Genomic DNA, 17,500 nt, shown 5'->3' with positions numbered 1-17,500 from the left:
CCGTCTGTACTCACGACCTCGGTCAAGATTCTCCCTGCTCGGTGAATAAGAGTTAAATAATAATATACCTCATTGTGATTGGCCTGCTCTTAGCCAATCGCTATAAAGTAATTTTCTTAGTCATATAATAATCATACTACACACCGAAGCGATAAAGGAGGTGTTATAATGAATTACCATGAGACAACGCTGTACGTAATATGTTAAATTGACAATCTCTATATAACCGACTTCAATTCGCTCTCTCTTCAACAATTCACATAACAACCTTTATACCCTTAAATACGTAAAGCACAATCAAAATTAGTATATACTTTATTGTTAGTTTCTTTCGCGAGCGCTTACTTTCGCGAAAAAGGAAGAGGCAAATTTCGCCAGGCTTAAATTTCGTAATTTATTCTCAAGACATTATCCGAAAACCTTATGAAGGTAAAGAGGGCCACAACAAAACTAAAATAGGCTAATACGTTCGTTTGCAAAAACTCATGTTAATGCACATAATATGGCATTTACTTTGTCTTCTATCTTTTCAGTTTATGATTCGAAGGAATAAAAACGTATAACTGACTTTTAAAGGTGATTTAGAAGTTTTACAGCAGTTTTTAAAGAATGCGTCAACAGTTGCTGCGACAACCCTTTTATTCTCGCGGTTCTTTAATTTCGATTTCTTTTTTTTTTTGCAAACACGAAGATTCAGTCGGAAAAAAATAAGTCCAGCGAAAATGAGCAAAAAACACAAATGTAGCTCGTAATAACAAGCCTCGATTGCAAAGTAGTGTTGCTACAATAACGTCACGGGTAAAAAAAGAACAGCATGGCTAAACTAACCAATCACGTTCAACGGACCAGGCTTATAACACCATCGACTGACAAACGCTATTCTGACTTGACTCTGAAGATCACTTCTGCTCAGGTTGTCGAAACGTCAGTCACCGACAACAGTTCTTTTCAGAACTACCCTCACCCGGACGATCACACCATACGAACTACACTTAAACCAAATATTCGACCAAGAGTTCAACACTATTACTACTTTGTTCATGGATCGACATGTGTTTCCCGCTTTATCTTATGCCACCTTAACTTGACATTCAATATCAGATTTTCAATGTTGTTTTACTTGCAATTCGTCTTTTCTAATAATAACAGCAATTCTCCCACCATAAAACACACTGAATTATTCACAGGGCTAATGTGTAATTTTTATTTATTACATGGCTGAACTGGTCCGCAATGAAAACGAGAATTCTAATTGGTTCCCGGACCGCTCACGAATTAATTTCGGCGAATTGTTTTTTCAATTCATTGCACAAAATAAACAGTTTTTTGGTAAGTAGAAATCTTTTTACGTTCATCAATGTTTGGAGGGCAATTCAGTTAAATGTTCACAAAAGCGACGCGATGAACGTAAATAAGAACCGGGATAAATGCAAACCTTTCGTCAGCGTGTTTACCGAGAATGGATCGTGTAGATGCATCAATTTAGCAGCAGATCCAAAAGAGCCATTTAATTAAGTACTGAAATAGTTGTTTCGGTTCGTATTGGAAAATATTGGTCTCTTTCTTTTCTTCCAATTTTTTTGTACCTCGCCTACGGCTCGGTCCATAAACCTACAAAAAAAAGGAACTCGACCAATGTTTCTCCAATACGAATCTCACAATAGCTCAATGGTATATATATCTCAATTAGAGTTGCACCTTGAAAGTCGCCTTTTCGCTCACTAATTCATATACAGTAGTCACAGACACGAGGAAATTTATCGATGCTGTTCTCGCTTCGAGCTCCTGACGACTGTGCGTCACGTGTTAACGATGTAGACTGACTGCAGCCATTGAAATTCCAGTTGTTCGCAGTAAAAGCATATTTATCGAGTACTTGTCAGCTCCTACCTTTTGGGGCCATTGAAAATACAGTTTTAAAGATCTGCTCGATTTAAACGTTTACTCACTACGGGAAACTAATTAAAACCTTTCGTGGCTGACTTCGATTCTCGCCTGCTGATGGGTAGATTTGACAATCGAGGCATTTATATTGCAAGTTCAAGAATGAAGAATCAAGAAATAAATGAGACAATATTTCAGTAGCTATGAAATCACTTATTGAACAAATATGCGGCTTAATGGTATTTCCGAAACATTGTCACTAAAGCTATTAAGTTGTACTCCTTTTAACTCATTCATTATTCATACTTGTTTAAATGTTAAAGATAAAGCTTTAGACTGTCCCACGTCAAATAGCATCCTATTCACACCATCTATTCTGTAAAAATAATTATACCCTAAGGGTTTTTTTTTTTAATCGCTACTGTTAAATAATGCTAAAATGCACCTGCCAGTTTTGTAAGACAGATTGTAGGGTGTAGGCAATCGCTTCTTCAATTTTCCTACATAACACAAACCACAATTTAAGAAAAACATAACAAATCAAAATTTTCGAAGTTGTGGTATTATTTGTCTCTCAAGGGCAGATGCACAATTCGCGCGCCTCTTTAAATATTGGTATGTTAACAACTCTACGTGTCACTATTCTTTAACTTTCTGCTTGCTTTTTGTGAGTATAATTCGCCACAGGAGTGTTCTGCTCAATTAAACTCGGAGTGGCAAGTACTGAAGGGTTGCCATTTGATATCGTGCTAACTCTTCGGGTGCGTCGCCTAAAGCTGGCGCAAGCTGAGCGACTAACCGATCGTAAAGCTTGCCTATACTGCGGAATTCTCCAGGCGTAGAGAAACGGATTCACCGCGCAGCTAATACAAAGCAACGGCACGGACAACGCTTTTGTGATTGCAAACCCTATCTTGCCACATACACCATTGCTTTCTTTCCCATGGCATTGCTCTTCCAAATTGTTAACGATTAAATAAGGCACGATCGATATAAACAGCACAACCATAATTAACACAACCGTCAAAACGATCTTCTTTTCTAGGCTTATATTCCGGACGAAAACGCGCGATCTCCCGCTTTCCGTGTTCTCGGTTCGCACAAAGACGACGTTTCTTGAATGACGACGGAATTCGATGTAAGTGGCCGCGTAGACAGCGCAAAGAGATACCAAGGGAACTGTAGTCTGCAGGTGAAGATCAACTGAATGGAACAGTTCTTCTGAGCCAAGGGTCGAATGCGAGGCTTCGAACACGCCACAAAAGAGCCAGATTATAGTATTGCAAACGACGACTTTCCTCGTTGTTACGAGCGCTTTATATTTCCAGGAAAGCTTGACAGCTAAGTACCTATCAACTGATAATGCAACAACCGTCAGAATCGAGATCTTTGTACTGACATGAGAAGAGATCAACGAAATCTTGTACAGCTTCTCTTCCTCGACTCCAGTTGCGACGCAAAACATGTACGCTGCATACAAGGGCTGTACGAAAGATCCCCCGATAAAATCACTTAGCGCGAGACTAACCACAAAAGATGTAGTAGCGCGTGTTCGGAAATACTTGTGTGGGTCTTTGTAGACAGTAAACAGGAGAAGACTGTTTGTTGAAAACGCAAGTAAGCCAAACAACAAACTAAAAATTCCTGCCAAAAGCGCCACCGTTGCCGTTGGAGTCTCTTCAATATGTTCATGACCAGGATCGTGTGTTTCGAGGCTCTGATTCATAATTGCGATTTGTGGAAATTGTTAAAAAGTAAAAGCTTTATCGTCGAAACTCGTCATTTGCCCGACAATATGGACAAACGTTATTGATAACGTTGACTAATGAATCAGCTTGGCACATGAGCCCGCGAATTACTCAGTTTCGCGCTTTTTTCTCTCGCAATGTTCCTTTTTGCAAATTGATACCCGAAACTCGTTGGACTGAGAACAAGCTACGGTTTCACAAGTCCTTTGTGTGAGCGAAACAACATCTAGCCACTGCTAGTTATAACCTGTGTCAGTGAGTTTTCCCATTTGCTTACTGTATAAATTGACAAGTTCTCAGTTGAAACAATAGCAGATGACGTCCAACAGATGATTGTGACATTACATCATTCTATCCATTATGCCTTCAAATTAACACTCTCTACCGCCAGGAAACAGCTATTGGAAAATTGTGTCAGCCAACCAGACAATGGCATCATTTAATGGCAAACTCTTCTACTAAAAGAAATTAAAATTACCGTAATCATCTGTCGCTAACGAAAGAGTATACAATTGCCTCATTTTAGAACGACTGGTTTCTGGCTTATCTGATGCAGTTTCCTTTTGTTGATAAAGAGTATTATCGACCAATGCACGTTCTCTTAAAGACGTATAAAATTTCCACGGAAGAGAAAAGAAAAAATAGCTTCCAGTATTTACTTTAAGGCAGAACTTAAAACAACAATGTTAAGCTGGGAAAGTAAATTTTATTGTAAACTGTTTTTACTTCCGTGGATTATGTTACTTTTTTATCAATAATCTTTCTGAAATTCAGTTGAAACAGCTTCCGTGTGTGCAAACATCGACGTAATGAAACCTTTCAAGAAATGAATACATGTACGATGTCTTTGAAGCTCAAAAGATATTTAGCTAACGACAAATAGCAAATTTACTCGCCTTAGAATTTTCAATTTAAAAAAATTTAAAAAAAAACATCCTTCTGGTAGTTTTGTCATTTAATTGAAGAGAAATAATATGGGTCTGATATCTGAAAACACAACTAACTGTTATAGAGAAGCCGCGCTTAAAATCGTATATTAAAGAAAAGTAATAATGATCACGAGAAAGAAATAAAACTGAAATGATTTCAATTTGAAATAAAATGGGTTGACGATTAATTCATTTTGATTGAGTGTTTCAAATTTTGGAAACAAGAGGATTATCCGAGACAATTTCATGTCAAATAAATTTGTCCACGACAAATTAAACAAACCGGTGTCCCACTTTGTAGCCTTCCTTTCTCAGCGCTTGTTACTAAGGTAATTCTGATTAGTTTTCTCTGCGTCACAGCGAGGCGCAAAATGAATAAAACTTAACGAAAAAACACTCTGCTAACCACTTTGTTTATCACAACGTGCTCACCTTACAAGTCAAAGGTAACACGTACAAATACTCATTATTTTCGTTTCCTTCGTTTCAATTAAACGAATCATAGTTATTGGAGCTGAATTAACATGAAACAAAAGTTCCATTCCGACAATTTATGATGGAGTTGTCGACCAAAAATACTGAATACTACTATATAAAATAACGACTGCGGCGGCGGGGGATCGATCTAATTGCTTCCGGACAGCTTTGCTTCTTTAATCCATTTTATGCGCTCTTTTTTGTGTTAACACGGCTCGAAACCGTAGAAACATAATTTCCGTTTTTTGATTTTGTTTTCAATGAATAGTCAGTAAACAGTAGGAATTTCAACTCTTAATATTTATGTCAACATCGGGCAAGGTGTTTTCTACCTTGTTCCCAGGGTCCTTACTCGAGGAAGGAAGAAAGAGGACCCTGGGAACGAGGTTGGGACGTTCTCTGTTACCCGCCGTAAAGAAAAATTCTGTTCCAATCGGAGACAGAGTGCGTTCAACATAACAGGAGTTTTATTGGGATAAATGTGCAGTGTTTTGGACAGCAAAGGAAATATTGGCTGTAATGGGAATCCTAATTTTAATTTAAAACAAGTGGAGCTAAAGGAGTATTACTCCTAATTTTGTCATCAACTGCCTTTCAAAATGCACCCATATTGTTCGAGTAACATAGAAAGTGTAAAGGGTGGTTTTCACTAACGACGGAGTCGTAGTCGGAGCCATAATCAGAAGCGTAAAGCGATACGATGTAGTGAAAATCAAACCGACGGCGTCGGAAGAAGAACACCTATTCCGCTTATGACTCCGTCGCTTACGATCTAGTGAAAACTAGATTGTCGGAGTCGGAAGCAAAACCGGAAGAATAAACCAATCTCAATGCTCGATTCCGGGCCTAGTGATTGGTTGGTTCTTTCGCTTCTGCTTCCGAGTCCGATAATCTGTTTTCACTAAATCATAAGCGACGGAGTCGTAAACGGAATCGGAAGAAATGGAAACGTTCTGATTCTTCCGACTCCGATTCCGACGAGCTTATGACTCCGCTTACGACTCCAATTTTCGATTTTCACTAGGTCGTAAGCACTCTTTCGTCTCCGACTACGAGTCCGACTCGGTCCCTATTGAAAACCAGCCTTTGAATGAACATGACTGGCCCAAATACAGTTCGTTTCTCGCCATCTCAGATGACAGTTGAATACAATTTTAAGAATCAAATTGGAGAAGTGACTAATAAACAGAAAACAGACAGGCTTGCGGCAAAATTGTGTTTTTGTTTGTTTTCGTTACCTTGCGAAACAACTTACAGGGAATGGCAGCTAAAAACAGTTTATTATTAATCTTAAGTTAGTGTTGTGCGTGTAAAACTGTTTAAGAGTTTAAAGAATAACTGTAACTGGTAAAATACTGAACGTCTTGTTTCTACTGTATATTTTTTGCATTGCGTGATAGTGCGATTTCAAAGGTAGTACTACGGGAAAAGTGTACTACTACAAAGAATAACACCAACATGGTGGCAGAATTCTAAACCATATAATGTTCTCAAAATTACTTTCTTAATAACTGGACAAACAGTTTCTTAAGGCCTGCTCTATGTAACAGTTATTCCACTAGCGCGCGAAATGGAAATGAAAGTGGTAGATAACCAATAAGGCGCCGAGTCAACAAGCGCGAGTGAAAATAACCACGAAAAAACACTACCAGAAGACGATTCTTATCGATTATACTGAGTTGTCGGGCATGGTATTATGGTTGATATCCAGAGGACGTTAAGCCGATCGAACTCGAAAACACGTGATCCAGTACCCCAGATTTCAAAAAAGCTGTTAGTTTTCTGTTGTTCCTACAAGAAAACAGTTGCTGTTTTGCAGCATCGATGTAAAATACCAGTGTGTTGCTTCTTGAAGACATCATTTATCATCGCAGTCATATACGCAAATTTTACAGCTGATTTTTCTCCTTTTTTTATTTATTTTACTTATTTCTTTCAGGCTTTGTTTTCACAGCTGCTTAAGTTAATTCCATCGAAATAAAACTCACAATAGATTTTCTTTCAAACTTTGCCTGTTGGCTACTTATATCAAGAGAACTTAAAATTTGAAATAAAAAAGGGGGGTCCCCATATTCGTTTAGGAGCAGGAGGACCATCAATAAACCACATAATTCCTGAAATTATCCGCTTTCAGAAACGTTTATATTTGAACCATTCACCGTACGCATTAAGAGAGCAGAAACATAGAGAGAACGCTAAGCGAGAAATATAACAATGGATGTATTGTATAAATGTTAAGGAGCAATTTGATGTACGTTTCATGATAAGGGCACTCATATTTAATTGACAGAGATACGATATGTTCCAAGCACGCAGTGTTCTGGGGCCACATATTATCTTTTACGAGTGCTAGCTCTGCTCTCATTTTCCGTGATAATTTTTTACTCTACGATAGAAATTGGTCCATATTCACTGTATAGAAAGAAGGTGATCTCTGCACTCAAACTAAATAAAAAAATCAATAGGTCCCGGTACTTGTTTTCGAGAAAACGACGATGATTTGTCTCTCGCAAGCCAAGAGCCACCATTTTGTATATGTTGTGTGTGCACACGCGCTCGTGAGCGCGCGCCAATGACGCGAAAATCGTGTGCAGTAGGGATGCGCAATGCAATTCTGAGGAATAACCTTAAGTTGTATATAATATATAGATTTAGCCAAGCCTAAAAGCGGAGCTCCTGAATAAAAGAGATTTGTTTTTCTTGGATAAAAAACTCAAAAAATGATCAATTGTGAGCACGTAATTGTTCAGCGGACACACGCACGGAGAGTCACGCCCCAACAACCAAAACTTTGGAGATCGATGGGTTACCAAATTTCCTAAGGTATGGTGCTCCGCTCGTGCGCAGCTCCGCTATAACTGCGATATCAATCGTGTCTTCATTTCTTTCTCCGCAGTTCAAATACATGATCTTTCATGTATTCACTTATATGTTGCTTTTTGTTAAAGGCCGCACGCGTGTTGATGATGTACATTTGACACAAATGAGAAAACTAATGTGATTTGAAAGTGATGAAATCAACATAGAAAGCTAAGGAATAAATAAGAAAAAATTGACAATGGAATTGATGGGCGTGCCACATACCAGATGCGTGTCAGTTTCATTGTTCGAGTGTTTTATCACTTTCACCTCAGGTACTTGATCTCCAGCTGAATTTTGTAAAAAAAAAAAAAAAAAAAAAAAAAAAAAAAAATAGATATAGAATGAATGACATCCATCACGTTTCTTGTCTATAGTAGTTCGTTAAGAGGTTTTTCTTGTGTGAGTTATGAGTTCCTATAAGGAGCTCCCGCTCTCTCTCTATGGCACAATGATCTACATTGCAAGTCAAGTGACAATTACTTCGATCAGCAGATTTCGATCATTTGATCAGTTTCCCGGCAGTTCAGTAGTTTAGTCTATAAAATTGGCCTTTTGCATTGGTGTCTATTCCAAAATCGTGCCATGTTCTTGTATACTCTTGGAAATGTGAGAAGACTCTTATTATGAAGTTGTTTGCACAATGTACAAGCGCGGTTCGGTGCCACACGTTGATATAGTTTTTTCCAAACGAAATATTCCTTGTAAGCTGTGTCATTGGCATCTAGGTAAAGCAGATAATCAGCAAGGTGTTTAGGTGACGCGAAGTCTTCAACATCAATGTAAGAATTGGGAATCGCGAGCGTTTTATAATCGGCGCCACCCATGACGATAGGAACAATATCATTACCAATCGCGTTTTCCCAAAATTTTTCTGTGATGTACTCTTCACAGTTACCGTTCTCGAAAGCCAGATAAAACTTGTGTCGTCTTAGCAACGAGTTACAGCTAGGCGAGCGACGTTTCAAGGGACAGGCCTCTCTGTCTCCACATAATCCATATATGGAAATATTGATGTATTCTTGTAATTCCATAACGTAGTCCATACGCTTGTTTGCTTTGCAGTTACTGACCAACCACGCCACTTGCTTATCTTTCCCAGTTAATTCATGACCGGTGAAATACTCCGCAGAACCCTCTTTTAACGGTGTGAACTTGCCGTAGGGTGTATAAATCTCCGATTCCCGTCTGTAAGACATTGTCCAGTTAAAAACGCCCGCATAGCCATCGGCGTTCATAACTACGTTTAAAGGATTTTCTAATACAAAGTAGAACCAGACTTGCTGAGGAGTTCTCCGGGACGGAAGACGACGAGGCATGTCTCGGTGGTGAAATCCAACGGCATCCGCCTCTGATAGCTTTCTTCTGTTGTATGTCACCACACAAGTCGGTATCTCACAGTCTTTGAATGTGGCGTGGCCCTCTTCAAATGTTGGACGAGCTGGCCCTAACGTTGGATCGTTCACCCACCCTCCGCCAAAATACGGTGTGTACAGCAAGATCAACTTGTTCCTTGGTTCTCGTCTCGCAATTCGGGGTCCGACAGTCATGTTTGCAAAATACGCCTCTTCAAACAAAAATACCTTCTTGAATAATGCAGTATAGAAGACAAAGCTAATTCCGATGGACAAAAGAAAAATATAAACATTGAAAAAAGCTGATCGCAATGGAAAATTTCCAAAACATTTTAGCTTTGGGAACTTCATTAAAACGACGGACTAATCAAATAAATTGGTGTCTACTGAACAGTGCGACAAGAACACTGTTAAAGAAATACTGCTTTGAACGCTATTAGCAAGGTCAAATTGGAGAAGATAAAGTGAATCAAGCAGTAGCAGGTTGATTTGAAAAGGACCCGTAACCTGAAGCACGACAGGTGACGAATACAAATCAACACTCTTCATTTAATCTAGAAACAAACTTCATAGTTGCCTTCTGCCATTATGTTTAATCTTTGGTAGACAATGGCTCTGGGATTAACTTTCTTTTGTGGGCATTTTTGTTTGCAGCTTTGAGGCTCCTTTGTTTCTAGAACAAACGTTTGAAAGAACCGACGCGTAGCAAATTTCCGAGCGCGAGATTCAAAATCTTCGTTGACGACCAGATGTTGACAATTTCACCCTTCTCGGGGTGGGGTAAGGGAAATTTCGCTCAGAACAACGACAATTTTACCGGGGGTACGGAAGGAAAAATTTGTTTCATGACGCGCGGGCTGTCGAAGTTTCAATGTATTTCCCTTTTTCGCGCAAACAACAAAAAGTTTATTGTCTTAAAAAATTTAAACCACAAAAATAGACAAAGTTTGATATGAATATAACTCGCAGCAAAAACAATTAATAACAGATGTGGACTGGCTATTCTGATTTGGAAGGTGCGCGTTTATGTTGCTCATCGTCACGCCTACTGAATCAAGTATGTAGCGTTCAAATAGACTTGCCACGAGTCGACCTTGTCTTTATCCTTGACTTACTTGTCTCCCTCGAGCGAAGCGAGAGGGTAATCTTCGCGCGACGAAAACCTTTGAGCGACGAATGCGCGAGCGCGAGCGACAAAGTCGCGAAAGGTCGACCTTTCCAACGGAGAAACTAACAATGGAAATATTATTGGAAAGGCCTTTTAGAAAGTCTACGTTGAAGTAGTGACCTAGAAAAGGCAAATTTTCCAAGAATGAGATAATTTATTGCAGAACGAAAATGTGTATAAATATGCCATTTTTGTAAATTCTATAATTCTATAAATATATTTTCCATATTGTTTCGCGTTTCTGCATTAATAGCTTCTTTGTCTTTTGAAAACCGGTAGGCCGGTTAACACGGTAAAAAGTCATCCATAATCTGCTTTTATCCAAAGGACTCTAGCAAATTCTTGGTTTTCTTGTTTCAAAGCCTAAGTGTAGAAAGAAGGAGGCAAAGTTAATCTTCAGATAATTAGCAAGGACTTGGGGTGCGCAGTTGTTCTTTCCCTCCCTTAACAATGCACTGGATCAACTACTTCAGTGTAATGACGAAAAGAGGAATTGACATGTAATTGTTTACCGCAAGTTTCTTGACAATGCGCGAGTATTTTCTTTTACTGACGTCATCGTTCACATTCATGAGGTAATCTGATATCCCAATGTGCACTTCGATGCGTTCTAACCTTGGACAAGCACCTAACAGAACAAGTAAAGGCAAACAACACAAATTAACGCCACTTTTTTCAAACAGGAATATATATGGGTTATTGATCAGGCGTGAGGTCTAGATGGATGGATATTGACTAAGTTCTTTTTTTGTATGTTTATAAGCCGAGACCCAGTCGAGGTCCATAAACTCGCAAAAAAAAAAAAAAAAAAAAAGAACGAAGCCAATATCCAGCCATCCTGACCGAACAAGCTTGGTCAATAAATGTTTGTACTATATGGAAAAAGAACACTATTTTCTTCCAAGACAGAATGGGTAATCCCAAGCGGGCAAGACAGCATCCTCTTGCCCACTCGGGTAGCCAATCACAGCGCAGGATTTGGTTCATCTTGCCGGCTGACGGAGCTAGCCGTGTAATAAAGTTGAATCTTAGATAAACTATTACCGAGTAGTTCCTTGATGGCACCGGGAGAGACTGGGGTAAAGGTAAAAGAGATAGTTTCCAGGCCTCTTAGTCCACATAGACACATGGCATGGGCGATTTCTTCACTAATCGCAATTGTTCGATCAAGCTCCAGCTCTTGAAGTCTCAGGCAACCCTTGGCTGAAAGATGAATGAACAAACGTAATTTGAAACGCATGAAGCCAAGTTACTGCGCAGTGCAACAAAATGGAGTTTGATCAGCAAAAACGTTTACCACAGCCTTGAACGAATTAACCGGTCAATACTGCGATTTTGGGAAAGTCGAATTATTCAACACCATAAAAGAGTAATGATTATATCAGACTGTAACACAGAAATGCACTTCACTGTGTTCGGCCGAGGGCAGGCCATCTATCGCTCACTTTCTATTTGCATTGCTGTACAAACTAACGCGCGCGGGTTCATACAAACATACATTTACATACATATATTTTATTTTGTTTTCAAATTAAAATTATAACATGCCTGCGGATAGCTGAGCTAATCTAGGCGGGTCATGTTTACACGAATTGTTAATATATAACTAGGTACAACTAAATACAACTGAAGGCAACAAGAGAACTAAAGAGACTAAAATTGACAGCAATGACTAAAGACCACTGATAAACTAACGGTATTCGGGTTCGTAATTTTCTTACGAATAATCGTGTGACAGTTCGAGCAATTAAGGATTTAAACTACTCATGATATCAGGAGCCTATTTGTAAATTCTTTCAGATGTTGCCGGAGATAATTTTCAAATATCACTCGTGGTGTAAATCAGTAAATCCTAATTTTTGTACTCGCATTCATACGTGACTTGAACAAATTCAACTATAATCTCTTAAGTCCTAGTGTGTAGGGTAAACAAGCAAACATTCACGAAGCAGTCAAGACATCGAGAAGGAGAAAAAAAAATTAGCCAATATTCTACAAGAGGGTTGGTAGTGTTTACCGATATGAATAAGTCCTGCCGAGGAGAGACTGGGGCCGCCTACTGACAGATGGCGCATGTTTGGCCAGCAGTTTGCAATCGTTTCCAGACTCTTGTCATTAAACCGTCCAGGATGATCACTAACAGGAAAAAGTAAATTCTTGTTGATTATATGAGTTATCTGTCAACTATAACCACAAACATAAAACAAACCGACCTCGTTCCCTGGATTTCTCAGCAGACTTACCATGGAAACATTGGCGGTACTCGAAGTGTGACAAGCTTTCGACACGCCCACAAAGCCCACAATGCCTCAGGGCAAGCAGGAAACGAATCACTTATGTAAACCATCTGCTGTAATTCTCTGCAGTGACAACCTGCTAGGGACAAACACCTAAAAAGACAGAATTACAGTACGTCACAAATCAAATTTTCCGCTTTATTTTCTCCTGTCGACTTGCTCCGAGAGGTGGAGTAAGGTAGACGGTTTCTATAGTTACGAAAGCTTATGCATGACGTTGTCGCAACGTGCAGGCACTTCTTTCACATTCGCAAGATGTGAGATGTGACTAGAATGCTGCAGCGTCCACACTACGCCCGAGAAAATTTAAAACCGCAGCTTTGTTTCTAGGGTTAGGCCTACCGTCCACACTAATTCGTCACAAATCAATCACAAAATATGGAGCTTTTCGAAAACCCTCTTCAAACCGCAGGAATTTGAAAACGCCGTCTTTTCGTTTTCGTGTGGACGGAAAACATTTTGAAAACGGAGCTTTACGAAAACGATGTAGTTACGATAATCATTTGATTTCCCCGCCAGAACTTTCCTCAGACACAAATCCAAAATGATCGGTGATTGTTGCGTTTTCAAATTCCTCCTACGTAGTGTGAACGGGGCCTAATTAAGTAGAATGGTGCAGAGGACAGTGTCACAACAATAGCCCTTTTCACGGTTACCTTTGCTCAATTGCATTACAATAAAATCTAGCATGTATGTGAGGCAATTTCGGGCTATTTTGTAGTTTTAGCCCGACCTTGCCTCGCATCCACGTTGGATTACATTGTAATGCAAATGAGAAAAATTAACCGTGAGAAGGGCTATTGCCTCAATTCGTTTGAGTGTGAGCCTTAGCATTGGAGTGAAGTTGCCTCCCTAATGAAATTCGGCGATGATGGTCGCTCCCCAAAGACCTGCGTGCTTTTGAAACACTAAGAATTTTTAAAACTAAAACTTTTAACCTTTTAACAGAATTAGATAAGGCACAACACAAATGTAATGTATAGGTTTTTGTACATATTTAGTACATTTTTATTTTACTTTTTACTTTAACTAGTATTAATAGTCATCTGTATTTTATGTACTGATCACCGGTTCATACCAGCGTCTTTATATTGAATTCGCTGATCGGTTGTTCAGTATAAATAAAGCTTTTATTATTATTATTATTATTATTATTATTACTATTATTATTATTGTTGTTGTTATTATTATTATTATTATTATTGTTGATGTTGTTGTTGTTATTATTATTATTATTATTATTATTATTATGTCGATTCATCGAAGAACTGACGCATTTGGAGAATGCATGCGACTATTGACATCGATGATGAAAGTGGATTGCAATACAAACAAAATGAAAGCAACACCAACAACCGTGCGTTTTCCAAAGTGCTTTGATTCCTTCGAGACTGTGCTATCAATAAAAACTGCCACAACATTACACTGGGAGATTTTTAACAAAGAAAATCTCAGTGTAATGTCCACGAAGTTTTTATCTCAACAGGATCGTTTCACGTGCCTAAGTTAGTAGACTGTTATCTTAAGTTTGCTTTTCATCTTTGCAATTACTAAGAATTCCTTATTTATTTTGAAGCTGGAAATGCCCTTGCATATATCTCAGAGATAAGTATAGGTCTCAAATTCTGGACACAGAACATCAAGATCATCAGTCTAATGCACCTGTCCGTAATAAAGACACCGCAGTCCTCAACGTGCAGACTCAACAGGCTTGACCCAGCAGACTTCAGAAGAAACTCCAGTCCTCTCTCTAAATAACAACTGTAACAAAACATTAAAACCCCTTAGAATTTTCAAGCATACCAATTAAGCATACAAAAACCTCGTTACAATATCTCTAACCAGTTTCAGTAATAAATGCCAACAAATAAATGTTAGATCATGAGCAGTATCTCCTTTCGTCTCACTCTAAGCCACTGGCTGTTTGTTTGTTTGTTTGTTTATTGATCGATCGATCGATCGATTGATTGATTAATTGATTGATCGATCGATTTTTTCGTGGGAAGAGGGAGGAGGGAAAGTCACCCACTACTCCACGGAACGAATGGTTCTTAAAACAATAGACGAAAAGTCACAACAATTGCTTTTTTGGCGTCTTGACATTGTTGACCAGTGATGCAGGATGAAGGAGCTCATTCCATGCTGATTCCATGTGAAGTTTCACCAAGAGAAATCCAAAAATAATTAAATGCTTTGAAGTATTTGACGACGTATATTGCATCCAACAAACATTCGCCAACAATGTGGGGACGATAAGCCAAGGTCTTGGGGAAAACAGGGATTTCTCGTATTCTCAATATATGTCAGTGGTGAGAGCCTTAAATCAATGTTATGAATTACATGGGATGACCAGAGAATACAACTGTTTACTAGCGCAACTGAAGTAAAAGGATAACTTTGACACAACAACTGCTAAACACAATTTTTTCTTTCTGACATCCTTACCGCTTATCTTCTGTAGCAGTCGACGTATGGCTTGTCTCTCTTGATTTGATTTTCTTCAGCCCTTACAGATCACAAGACGTACACATCAAATCGTGAACAGTGAAAACGTCAACAAACATGTTGGCTTGCTTCAGCATACGCAGTAAAACTTGATAAAAATTTTAGAGTTAGTAAGCCTGTATAAAAAGTAGTGAGCTAACCAGAGAAATGGTATAGAACTGATGAAAATATACTGTACCGCGGAAAGTAGCCTCTGGGTTTTTGCTATGCTACACTATTCGAGTGACTATAGTTTTCTTTTGTCGCTGGTTTCCAGGCAAACGTTACTATAGCAACAATAAGGGAATACCATTTAATTTATAGCAATGTACAGCGCTTTTTCCCAATAGAATCAGAGGCTTTCAGCTAATACGGTATTCCGTAAAACAAAGTACAGTAGTTTGTTGCTCAACCTTGTCATACCCGCTCAGCATAACTGACAACTGCAGATGTTTGACTTAAGATATGTCAGGTGAACACCATAAGGCTAAAACAACTGGTGCAAGCCTCGTTAAAAAACTTCTTGAAGTACGGTTTTTGACAAAAGCGTAAAATGACAATGACGAACCTTTAAGCTTTAAAAATTGCACGCGACTGCATCTTCTAGAAATGGCCTGCAGCGCCTGGAATAAAAATTTACAATACAGTAAAAAGACGCGTATAAGAACCTGTAATTTAAGAACCTGTTAAGCTACAATTTCCCAGTTAAGCACCATTCACATAAGAATCATTCTAGGTTAAAATCTCAATACATGTTGTTTTCTTTTCAAAATATAGAGCTTTTTTTTCAAATATAACACAGTACATCACATGCGATAGAAAAGAGGTAACAAAAACTAGCCAGAACAATGACAGTGTTTTAAGGCCACAATACTGTACTGTGAATGATTCAATATAAAGGCCACACCCATGAATACAAGTTGTTTTTTCAACAACTATTAAGAACCTGATGAATCTAGGTACCCTAATTTCAGAGTGAACATCATTTGTATAAGAACCTATGGAGGCTAACTTGAAAAAACCTAGGTTCTTATACGCGGGTTTTTACGGCATGAAAGCTTTTTTGATCAATACAGCGTTAGTCACCAAGGTTTCGCGAATTGAAAGATGAAAAAACTGTTCTTCTCATGCACCAATCAGGAAAATGACAGGCTCACCATATTATTCAGCGGTATCTCTTCCAGTGTCACTTCCTTCCACAGCGCGGGAAGTTCACTCATTGCGCGCCATTCACGACACACTCGCGCCAGGCCACACAGTTCAACTGGATTCAGGTGTTGAAATACAAGCAACAAAGCAGCTCTCCTGCGCTGGGCCGTGATGAGTTTGGACTGACGAGCAGCACCACCTTCAATGAAATGACATGATTCTGATAGCAGTCGTTTTGACATGACGTCGCGGCAGCCATGTTGGTGCGTCGAAACAAAAGATAAAGGTCACTGCCTCTTAGGAAATGAATGAACTTTGATTTTTATTTTCCTTATTTCCGTTGAAACTCACGAGCTTAGTTGCCAACAATAAAGTGAACGATAACGAGAAAAGAAAAGTACAGCAATGATATCTAGCCAAACTTAACGCCAGCAAAATGCATTCACTTTAACTCATGTCTGGTCAATGTGCTTATCCACGTGATGAAAGGAAGGCATGGCAATGGACTTGAACGATTTTTTAAAGTCTATGATAATTCTTCTAGCAGCGAAGTCAAGTCAGTTGCAGTATTACAAACCCGACTGTTCCTTGTCCTCGGTTACACTAGGTCTAATTCTTCCAGGACAGTAGAGCTATACATTTTTCGATAGTTTCATTTTAATGTTTCAATTTCCACGAATTATTTTTACCTTTGTTCATTAATTTGTTTCCTTTCTTTGGTGTCGATGTTTTTATAGACGAAGGAAGACTTCCCCCGTCAAAGGATTCGTCTGCAAAACCAGCCGCACCCTCTTCGTCACTATTCAGGGGGGTCACTGTTCTAAAACTGTCCGAAACGCTACTCATTGTACCAACTGAATTTCTACGCCTCCTTGTTTTCCCTAAACAAAGCTTCCCCTGAAAAAGTCCTTTTTTGGAGCCGCGTGTACTGTTACTATCCACGTCTTGTGGACCTGTTGAAAACAAAACAAAAAAACCTTCAGCTTGCGTGGTTAATAGGATCTTTAGAATCACCAATGAAAATAAGTAAAAAACAGTGCCGAGAAATTTGACAGTCGCTTTATCGTTTTCCTTTTTTTTTCAAAACTTTGTGCTCTTTTATAATTAGAGTAAAAGTCTAAAACCTGGATTCGTCTTTTCTTTGCTGAAT

General features: G+C 38.8%; 3 protein-coding genes across 3 annotated transcripts in view; all 3 read right to left on the bottom strand.

Annotated features, from left to right (window-relative positions):
• Positions 1-461: 461 nt before the first annotated feature.
• LOC145471896 (adenosine receptor A3-like) lies at positions 462-4,144 on the bottom strand. Its single transcript, XM_081454891.1, has one exon. It carries the CDS (start codon positions 3,608-3,610, stop codon positions 2,531-2,533), a length of 1,080 nt encoding a protein of 359 aa, XP_081311017.1. The 5' UTR covers positions 3,611-4,144; the 3' UTR covers positions 462-2,530.
• A 749-nt stretch (positions 4,145-4,893) lies between these two features.
• LOC145471900 (glycoprotein 3-alpha-L-fucosyltransferase A-like) lies at positions 4,894-9,608 on the bottom strand. The gene has a single exon (XM_081454897.1). The coding sequence runs from the start codon at positions 9,601-9,603 to the stop codon at positions 8,437-8,439; it is 1,167 nt and encodes a 388-aa protein (XP_081311023.1). The 5' UTR covers positions 9,604-9,608; the 3' UTR covers positions 4,894-8,436.
• Positions 9,609-10,693: 1,085 nt separating this feature from the next.
• Positions 10,694-17,500, bottom strand: part of LOC145471897 (uncharacterized) — a 13,386-nt gene continuing 6,579 nt past the window's right edge. The window contains exons 3-13 of the mRNA XM_081454892.1: positions 17,475-17,500; positions 17,040-17,303; positions 16,359-16,549; positions 15,770-15,824; positions 15,163-15,223; positions 14,380-14,478; positions 12,664-12,810; positions 12,438-12,556; positions 11,465-11,623; positions 10,933-11,048; positions 10,694-10,783 (exon numbers count right to left, since the gene is read on the bottom strand). Of these exons, the coding sequence (XP_081311018.1) occupies positions 10,721-10,783; positions 10,933-11,048; positions 11,465-11,623; positions 12,438-12,556; positions 12,664-12,810; positions 14,380-14,478; positions 15,163-15,223; positions 15,770-15,824; positions 16,359-16,549; positions 17,040-17,303; positions 17,475-17,500 (1,300 nt within the window). The 3' untranslated portion in view covers positions 10,694-10,720. The remainder of the gene's footprint in view (positions 10,784-10,932; positions 11,049-11,464; positions 11,624-12,437; positions 12,557-12,663; positions 12,811-14,379; positions 14,479-15,162; positions 15,224-15,769; positions 15,825-16,358; positions 16,550-17,039; positions 17,304-17,474) is intronic.

The sequence above is a fragment of the Orbicella franksi genome, unplaced genomic scaffold (genome assembly GCF_964199315.1).
Source record: "Orbicella franksi unplaced genomic scaffold, jaOrbFran1.1 SCAFFOLD_46, whole genome shotgun sequence".
Taxonomy (NCBI): domain Eukaryota; kingdom Metazoa; phylum Cnidaria; class Anthozoa; order Scleractinia; family Merulinidae; genus Orbicella; species Orbicella franksi.
The sequence above is the reverse complement of the archived record's forward strand: the minus strand, read 5'-3'. Positions and strand labels throughout refer to the sequence as shown.